This window comes from Macrobrachium rosenbergii, chromosome 30 (assembly GCF_040412425.1).
Source record: "Macrobrachium rosenbergii isolate ZJJX-2024 chromosome 30, ASM4041242v1, whole genome shotgun sequence".
NCBI lineage: Eukaryota > Metazoa > Arthropoda > Malacostraca > Decapoda > Palaemonidae > Macrobrachium > Macrobrachium rosenbergii.
This window is the reverse complement of record NC_089770.1, coordinates 7,543,501-7,553,500: the sequence shown is the minus strand read 5'-3', so window position 1 is coordinate 7,553,500 and position 10,000 is coordinate 7,543,501. Positions and strand designations below refer to the sequence as shown.

The following is a 10,000-nucleotide window of genomic DNA, read 5'->3' as shown; positions in this document are numbered from 1 at the left end:
TATAAGGTGAGAGAGAGAGAGAGATTCCGAACAAAGACTGGGAATTGTGATTTCATGTATTAAGGAATACTGATGGTAATATAATATCGTTTACAAAACGCTTGTTGATGATGATTAGGTGGAGGTAAAATAAAAAAAAAAAACATTAGGGTAGAGAAATTATAGATTTAATATTTATTATGCATAAGCCCATTCGAAGTGATATACGAACATTAACTTTTTATTATGTATATATATAAAATTTTGAAATCCAAATTTTCAACGACTCGAACCCTTTCAAAGTCTTTTTTCCTAACTATTTATATCATGGTGTCATCTTTTATCCGGGTGTTATGAAAGTCAACTAACTGCATTAGTAACCTGGCGGTGCAAAGCTGAAGGTCAGCTACTCTAGATAAACGAAAAATTCTTAATAATGACTTGATGTTAAGTATTTGTTTAAAAAGCGATTTCAGATTTAATGTCCTTGTTGCAATTTGGTGCGTTTCTTAAGATCTCTCTAGATTTCAACTTCTCTGTCTAGAAATGGTTTTTATTTTGGCCCCTGTCTGTCCATGCACTGTCTACTGTCTATTTGTTATCGTATATGTCAGTTTATTGATTGTTTCAAACTGGCCCATTTACTGTTAAAAATAACACCTCGTTTAATGCTGGCGTTTTTATTCCGTCTGTCTATTGTTAGTGAGTTTTTAAAATATTTTTAACTTATCTTCCTACTGCTAATAGGGTTTTAGCGTGTCTGTGTTTGTGTGTTTGTAACCTATTTCTCAGTTGTCTGTGTGTTTTTAACTTGTTTGTCTGCCATAAGTGAGTTTTTAAAATTTTGTATTGTCAGGGAGGTTTGATTTTTATGTCTACTGTTGGTGTTTCGGACCTGTTCATCTACTGCATCGAGGTTTTTAAGGTATTCGTCTAATGTTTTTTTTTAGCCAATCTGTCTACTAATAATGTGTTTTTAACACATCTGTCTAATCTCAATGTGTTTTAACCTATCTGTCTAATGTTGGTGTGTTTTTAACTTGCCTGTCTAAAATTGGTATACTTCTAACTAGTCTGTCCAATGTTGGTTCGTTTTTAACTTCTCAGTTTAATGTCGGTTGAATTTTAACTTAACTGTCTAACTTTGGTTAATGATTAATGCGTCTGTCCATCTATTTGTCTATTTAGCTTGATTAGTCTGAACCCTAATACTGCCCTAAATGGAAAACTGCAGTGTCTGCAAAATTTTCGAAATTGAAATATGCCACCTATTGGGCTCGTGAAATCCTAATACGCAAGTTACTGCAGTTTCAGAATGATTCTTCGATGCTTTATTTAGGGGGTCCCATTTGCAGTATCTGCAGAATCAGTGGTAAGGAAAGGGAAAACTGCAGTATCTATATTTTTCTGTTTTGTAGTTCTGCAGACACTGCAGTCTTCCATTTTAGGGCAGTCTAGACCTATGTATTCTTAATACTCTTTTATCGTCTTCTACTGAGACACAGAATATTTAAACTCTTTAATTTTTATCAAATCTCCATTTTGCAAATGACGTGTCTTGTACCAGCCAATCTGGACAGTGCAGTTTATTTATTTATTCTTTTAAGAAAGAAAGAAAAAAAGGCAGCGTTGTGTTACGCACCGGCCGGGAAAACAAAAGGACATCATCCGGCACTTTCTTTTTTAGAAAACTAATCTGTAAACGCGCCCTTTCTCTCTTCTCCTCTCCCTCCCTTAAGAGATTCCCTTTCCCACCCCCTCTTCCCTTAAGAGACAAAAGGGGGTTTTAATCGCCGATATGAAAACAAAGGGCTTTTCAACTCTCTCTCTCTCTCTCTCTCTCTCTCTCTCTCTCTCTCTCTCTCTCTCTCTCTCTCTCTCTCTGAACGTGAAGATGTTCGGAGTTGTCATTCTGGTTTCGTATAAGCGATCCCTCTCGCCGTCTAGCTAAGCTGCTCATCATTTTCGTTCTTTATATTCTTTTAATAACCTCTCTCTGTCTAATTTTCCTTTTGTCTGTCTAATTCTCCTTCTGTCTGTGTAATTACCCTTCTGTCTGTCTGTCTGTACTGTCCGTCCTTTCCCAAAACCTAGCATAAAGCAGCTTAGTTTTAGCGCGGCGGGATTACCGTTTTCGGGGACGGCGCGTATTAAGCGCTAATGACTGTTGATACAGCATCCGCAATGAGGAAGATTAGCCGGGATTTCATTTGAATGACGGACAGAAGCAGCCGATTAAGTTACTGGGAAGCTTCTCTGAATGGGAACATTTAATACAGATACGAAATAGCTGCCTGAAATGACTAAAAATAGCTAAATTTGCAACGAGTGTTTTGGGACAGAAGCGAGACCTCTAGACTCATGAGGCTATAGTTGGTGTTGATGGGGAGCGTTCGCCACATATCGCGGGAAACTTACTCGACTCTCGATTGGCGGTTGTTTTTTTGTGTTGTTGTTGTTGATAGGAAGCTAAATTCATACGATGCGCATCCGGTGATAAACAAAACCTCTAGACTCATGAGTCTATAGTTGGTGTTGATAGGGAGCGGTCGCCACACACCGCGGGAAACTACTCGACTCTCGATTGGCGGGAATTTTTTTTGTTGATAGGAAGCGTTCGCTACAGACCAAGTTGATCGTTTTGGGGAGTTGGCGGTCGTTGTTGTTATCTTCCCTTTCCAGACTATGTCAACACCGATCCTCACATTGTCTTCCAGCATATGCAAAAAGGGGGGGAGCGAAAGCGGGTGATGGGTGAGGTGGGTGGGGATAAGGGGCTGGGAGTCATGGTTTGAGCTGAACGGTCGCCTTCTTGAATCAAGACTGCAAAGGCTGGTTTGACTTTTCGTTCCCGGTTTAAAAATAATAAAAAAAAACTCTTTTACCCTTTGAATGCTTTAGGTATCTACGAAGTTCCAGTCGCTGGTTTTATTCTATTTATTTATCTGTTATCCCTTTTACTTCAGTGGTTATGCATTTGCTTGGAAGCAATTGCTTTTGGGGTATTGCAAAATTTGATTCTGCAATTTCCGCGTGCGTCTGTTTTGTTGGAAGAAAAGAGCGACCGTGTGGGAATTAACTTTTTGCTTTCGCTGTGTGGTATTGACTAGCGCCATTGTCCTTGGTATTTTTTTTTTTTTTTTATAAACGCCCTTTTTTTTAAAATCTAGCTTTCCAAACACTGCTATTTGGAAAAGTTTATATTTTTTGCCATATGGCAGAGAGAGAGAGAGAGAGAGAGAGAGAGAGAGAGAGAGAGAGAGATGAAAGTCAAAATGGAGCAGCATTACTTTATTCCAGCAGCCTCGTATTTTTTTGCATATTCTTGTTTTATTTTTGAGAGAGAGAGAGAGAGAGAGAGAGAGAGTTAGAGAGAGAGATTAGAGAGTTTTTTTTGCAGATTCTTGTTTAGAGAGAGAGAGAGAGAGAGAGAGAGAGAGAGAGAGAGAGAGAGAGAGAGAGCATGATATTATTCCTGCAACCACGTATTAATAGGACGCCCTTTTTTTGTTGTATCCTGATGAGGACCCATCAAAGATTCGAGCAGGAATCATTAGCCGGGTAATTTAAGTTTTTAAGGAAGAGTGGCAGATCCATTAGAGATTGCGGGAGTTCTCAGGTTCTTATCTCGGGGTGAGAGGAGGAGGAGGAGGAGGAGGAGGAGGAGGAGGAAAGAAAAGAAGAAGAGGAGGAGGAGGGAGAGAAGGAGGAGAAGGAGGAGGAGAAGAAGAAGAAGAAGAAGAAAAAGGAGGAGGAGGAGGAGGAGGAGGAGAGAGGAGGAGGAGGAGGAGGAAGAAGAAGAAGGAGGAGGAGGAGGGGGGAGGGGAGGAGGAGAAAGGAGGAGAGGAGAGAGAAGAAGAAGAAAAGAAGAAGAAGAAGAAGAATGAAGACGGAGGAGGAGGAGAATTAAGATTAGAGGGAAGGAGGAGGAGGAGGAGGAAAAGGAGGGGAGGAAGAGGATGGAGAGAAGAAGAAGAAGAAGAAGAAGAAGAAGAAGAAGAAGAAGAAGAAGAAGGGTATGGGATGCAAAAAGGAAGATGAGGAGGTAAGAGGAGAGAAGGATTTTGGGCAGGAGAAGAAAGGAGGTGCAGGAGAAGGGAGAGGAATAGTATGAGGGGAAGAATGATGACCAAGAATAGGAAGCAAAGGAGAATAACAAAAGAATATAGATAATTAGATAATAGTGATATGTAGGGTATAAAAGATTAAGCAAATAAAGTAAAAAAAAACATCAGCAATAAGAATATTTGCATAAATATAGGACAGACAGGTAGGTGTATAAAATGTTTAAAAAATAGCATACATCTCTTAACTGACTGTTCAGCGTTCAAAGTAACAAAAGTAATTGTTACTTTTGTTGCTTTTGTTAGTATTGCAGAACAGGGACTGTGTGAACAATGTAACTACAATTGACTAGTCAGTGTCTACAGTAACAAAAGTAATTGTTACTTTCGTTAGCAGTGCAGAATAGAGACTGTGTGTACAATGTAACCACGATTGACTAGTCAGCGTCTAAAGTGACAAAAAGTAATTGTTACTTTTGTTAGTATTGTAGAACATAGACTGTGTGGACTGTATAACCACCAAGAATTGTTTTGATCTAAAATAGACAGGTGGGGGAAGAAATCAACAAAAACAATTATTAAAAAAAATACTCATATTAGCATATGAGTTTTACAGCGGAGAAAAAAATCCGAGTATATTTAAGAATGAAGCCATACAGAATCTCGAAAGATCCCTGTATAGCTTTACTTTTCAGTAAAGTTATATCGAAATATATTTCAGTATATCCAAATATATTTAAAATAAAGCTGTACAGAGATGGTTCGAAAATCTGCATAGTTTTATTGTTATATATATATATATATATATATATATATATATATATATATATATATATATATATATATATATATATATATATTATATATATCTGGATATATTTAAATATAATGCTGTACAAAATATTTAAAAATAAAGCTGTACAGAGATCGTTGAAAATCTATATAGTTTTATATGATATATATATATAGATATATATATATATATATATATATATATATATATATATATATATATATATATATATATATATCTGGACAGTTATAACTGTGGATACAGTTACATAACTGTGGATGTGTCTCCGAGAATAATTATATAAACAATATTATGATATTTAAAGAAACTGACAACTGCCAATGAAATTGCGTAACCTCGTAATATCCAAAACTCGTTCCCCTTCCCATACGCTTTTGCCCCTCCCTAAATTCTTCCCATTTCTGGCCCTCCCCATGCCGAAAATTCCATTTGCAGGGGGTAGGGGGGTAACCCGTCAATCAAACGACGGACAGACAGACAGACAGACAGACGGAGGTCACAGTTTTTTTTAATATTCTTTTTCAAAAGTAAACGAATCATTGTGGCTTTGTAAATGATGTTTACGCCCATATCGCAAACGTCATTTTCCAGATGGAATGCCCTGGTTGATAAAGAAGGGTAGAGAGGGACGCAGCATACGATGATAAAGGGGGGGATGGATGAGAGAGAAGGAGAATTTGGTAGAGGGGGAATTAAAGGGGTAGTGGATTTGATGGGAATCGTCAAATGGTGAGTGGAATTGTATGTAAGTTGGGAAAATTGTTTAGGATTTTCTCATGCGTTCTGAGACAGATTAGAGATTTGTTTTTTACGCATTGATTTAATTTACTTTGAAGATGAAATTTATATATATATATATATATATATATATATATATATATATATATATATATATGTATATATGTATATATATATATATATATATATATATATATATATATACATATATATATATATATATTCAACAGCCACAATGACCTGTTAACTTCTCGATTTCCTTCCTTTTTTTTTTTGTTATTCTTTCCTCTGGAAAGTTTAAATTCGAAGATAAATTAAATGAAACTCTCCTCTCCGCTGTGGGATTCGAACGCACACACGTCTGCGTTAGTGAGAAAACCCATAACTTTATGTATCGGTAACTCACTCTTAAACCACCTTGTGTGGGTTCGAATTTCACCGATGAAAAGGAAAGCCTCTCATTTCCCTCGGGATTCAATGCTTTCAGTGGAAATCGTATTAAATAGTTAGGAGAAACTTAAAGCTAAGACTTAAGTCTTAGTGGTTCAGTGTCTTTTACAAAGACAATTCAGACTTTTTACAAGACACAAAAGATTCATAAAAAACAAAAACAAAAAAATGTACAAAAGACATCGCAAACTTTACAAGAAAAAAAAAAAAAAAAAAAAAAAGACCTGGAATACTCACCAGTCTTAACCTGGTACTTGAGGGCATCCTTGCAGTCGACCAGGAGCTGGTCCAGGTTCAGAGGCTTGGCTGGAATCTCCAATTCCAGAACCTCCTTGAGCTGCTCCGGCTGGTGGAAGTCCAGGATCTTGGAATTGCGGTCGAAGGTCGACCTCACGTAGTCTATGGAGATGTCGGCGACTCGGAGCAGGAATTCCCGGGTTTCGGGAGTCGCCGTGACCGTGAATGGGAGGAGGTCTGGAATGAAGAGAAAGGACGAGGTTAGTTAAGAAGATGCTGTGTGAGGTTCAGAGGGCTTTCTGGAATCTGGAATGACTCGAAAAAAAGGACGAGGTTAGTTAAGAAGCTGTGAGGTTCAAAGGACTTTCTGGAATGACATGCAAAAAGGACGAGGTTAGTTAAGAGGCCGTTGTGAGGTTCAAAGGACTTTCTGGAATCTGGAATGACTCGAGAAAAAGAACGAGGTTAGTCAAGAAGCTGTTGTGAGGTTCAAAGGACTTTCTGGAATGACTCAAAAAAAAAAAAAAGGACGAGGTTAGTTTAGAAGTTGTGAGGTTCAAAAGACTTTCTAGGATGACTCAAAAAAAAAAAAAAATTGACGAGGTTAGTTAAGAAGGTATTGTGAGGTTTAAAGGACTTTCTGGAATGACTAAAAAAAAATGACGCAGTTAATTAAGAAGTTGTGAGGTTCAAAGGACTTTCTAGAATGACTTAAAAAAAAGAGACGAGGTTAGTTAAAGGGCTGTGAGGTTCAAAGGACTTTTTGGAATGACTCGAAAAAAGAGAGGCACTACAGTGAGTCAATTGTCCTTTACCATGTATACGATAGACAGAATGAACAACTGTAAGCAATACTAAAGTTCTTTGCAGCGTCCCTTCCTTAGGCCCCTAGCCGCAACCCCTTTCATTCCTTTTCCTGTACCTCCGTTCATATTCCCATTCTTCCATCTTACGTTCCACCCTCTCGGAACAATTGCTTCAGAGTGCAACTGCGATGTTTTCCTCCTGTTACACCTTTCAAACCTTTTTACTGTCAATTTCCGTTTCAGTTCTGAATGACCTCAGAGGTCCCAGCGCTTGAACTAAATTCTATATACTCTATTCTGTTCTATTCGAGAAAGAGGTTAGGTCCTCATTTAAGGATGAAAGTGGGATAAACAGGTATGGAACTGATGTCGAAGTCAGTAAAAGGAAGAAAACATTACTTTAAAATGACGGCACAGTTATATATATATATATATATATATATATATATATATATATATATATATATATATATATATATATATATATATATATATATAGTACAATTAGATCATAATATTAAGTTAAAATAATAAGTGTTAAGGACTAAATCAAGAGTGGAAACAAGGTGAAAATGATGGGGAATGAGGAAAATGAATGGTAAAAAGAAGGTAAAACGAGAAAAAGTAAAAAATGGGTACAATTTGAAGGTATATATGTATATATATATATATATATATATATATATATATATATATATATATATATACATACTGAAATATAGTATATGCATGATCACATATTTATATTCAGTTCACGAATGAAAATTAAATGTCACACGAGAACCTTCACTCACCGACTCAGAGAGAGAGAGAGAGAGAGGGGAGAGAGAGAGAGAGAGAGAGAGAGAGAGAGAAGAAAATGGATTGGGAATCACCATGGACCCATTAAGACCTCTTTTTACGTGTTTTCCCAGCCGTGAGATGTAGAGATATGCGGGCTGTGTCAGATGTCCACATCCCAGACTCCCGTGTTTACTTCTGGATTATCCCCCGCGTTCCGACCCCTACATTTGACTCGGACTTAAGCCTCATTCAGTTCGATTCCTCAATGTTTCGTCGAAATCTTCTTCGACTCTCCCTTTGTTGACATTTCTTTATATAAAAAGATTTTGGAAGTTTAGTGGTTAAAAGAACGATATTGTAGATATCTGCGATAAGTTTTTAATTTGGCATATGCGAAGACGAGGTTTCACGTTCAAATTCAGACGAATGCAAGGACCAAAAATGACGTTTCCTTGTCAGGCCTAAGGACATAAAAAACGCTTCACCTAAAAGACAGAGATTCTCTTCCTGATTTAGTCATTCTTGTCCAGGAAGAAGCTTCTCTTCCTGATTCCCTCGTGCTTACAGTGAGTGCTCTTCCTGAAAAATTCATCCTTAACACAGGAGTTCCTAATTCTCTCATCCTTGCATTGGGAACTACACTTCCTGATTCTGTCATCCTTGTTTTCTTCCTGATTCTGTCGTCCTTGTATTGAAAGTGTTTCTTCCTGAACTGGAAGTTTGTCTCCCTCATTCTCTCATCCTTGTGGGAGATTGACTTCCTGCGTCTTTCATCTTTGCAGTGATTCCTTCCTCCTTGTAGTAGGATGTACTCTTCCTAAATCGCCCATCTTTGCAGGAGGAGCTATCTTTCCTAAATCCCTCATCCTTGCAGTCAGACTTTCCTCTTCTTTATTCTCTCATCCTTGCATATGGAGGATTTCTACCTAAATCTCTCTTATGCTTGCAGTTGGAGAATTTCTCTCAACTCTCTTATGCTTGCAGTTGGAGAATTTCTCTCAGCTCTCTTATACTTGCAGTTAGAGAATTTCTCTCAACCCTCTCATGCTTGCAGTTGAGAATTTCACCCAGCTCTCTCATGCTTGCAGTTGGAGAATTTCTTCCCAACTCTCTCTCATGCTTGCAGTTGGAGAATTTCTTCCTATCTCCCTCTCATGCTTGCAGTTGGAGAATTTCTTCCCAAATTTCTCTCATGCTTGCAGTTGGAGAATTCTTCCCGTCTCATCCATGCAGTTGGAGAATTTCTTCCTATCTCTCTCATGCATGCAGATAGAAAATTCTTCCTAGCTTTCTCTCATAGTAGCAGTTGGAGAATTCCTCCCAAAAGTCTCTCATCCTTGCAGTTGGAGAATTTCTCTCTCTCTCTCTCTCTCTCTCTCTCTCTCTCTCTCTCTCTCTCTCTCTCTCTCTCTCTGTCTTGCGGTAAAAGAATTCTTTCTAACTCTCTCTCATGGTTGTAGTTGGAGAATTTCTCTTTAGCCTTCTCTCATCCTTTGGGTTGGAGAATGCTGAATCTCTTCATAACTTTCTCTAATCCTTTTGGTTGGAGAATTCTTCCTATCTCTCGCTATCTCTCTCATTCTTGCGGTAGGAGAAATTCTTCCTAACCCTCTCCCTTCCTTGCACTTGGAGAATCCTTCCCATCTCTCTCATGTTTGCAGTTACAAACTTCTTCCTAAGTCTCTCTCACCCTTGCCGTTGGAGAATTCTTCCTGTCTCATCCATGCAGTTGGAAAATTTTTTGCTCTCTCTCTCTCTCTCTCTCTCTCTCTCTCTCTCTCTCTCTCTCTCTCTCTCTCTCACGCTGGCACTGGAAGTTCCCCAGTGCCATCCTCGCCTGCGAACGAACCGCGGCGAGACTAAATCTGTACTGACGGAATATCTATTGGCACGAGATCCCAGGGGAACCCCCAAATCCTTCTGGGGTCATAATCGGAAATCCAGAAGCGGGGGAGGGGCGCATACACAAGGGAAGACAGAAGGAAAGCCTGTCTAGACGGGCTGCGTTGAGGATAAAGACAGGGGAATAGACAGGTTGCCTTGGGCCTATGTCAAAAAAAAAAAGATATTATAGATGTCGGAGTGACAGACCGTGGTAAGGCTGGATTTAAAAAAAAACATTTTGGATT

The 10,000-nt window shown here is 38.4% G+C and overlaps 1 protein-coding gene and 1 long non-coding RNA gene across 2 annotated transcripts in view; one reads left to right on the top strand and one right to left on the bottom strand.

Moving 5' to 3' along the window:
* Positions 1 to 10,000, top strand: part of LOC136854980 (uncharacterized) — a 213,281-nt gene that overhangs the window by 88,893 nt on the left and 114,388 nt on the right. The window lies entirely within an intron of this gene.
* Positions 1 to 10,000, bottom strand: part of Gad1 (glutamate decarboxylase) — a 115,774-nt gene that overhangs the window by 37,138 nt on the left and 68,636 nt on the right. Inside the window, exon 2 of the mRNA XM_067131650.1 lies at positions 6,283 to 6,519. Coding sequence (XP_066987751.1) covers positions 6,283 to 6,519 — 237 coding nt within the window. The remainder of the gene's footprint in view (positions 1 to 6,282; positions 6,520 to 10,000) is intronic.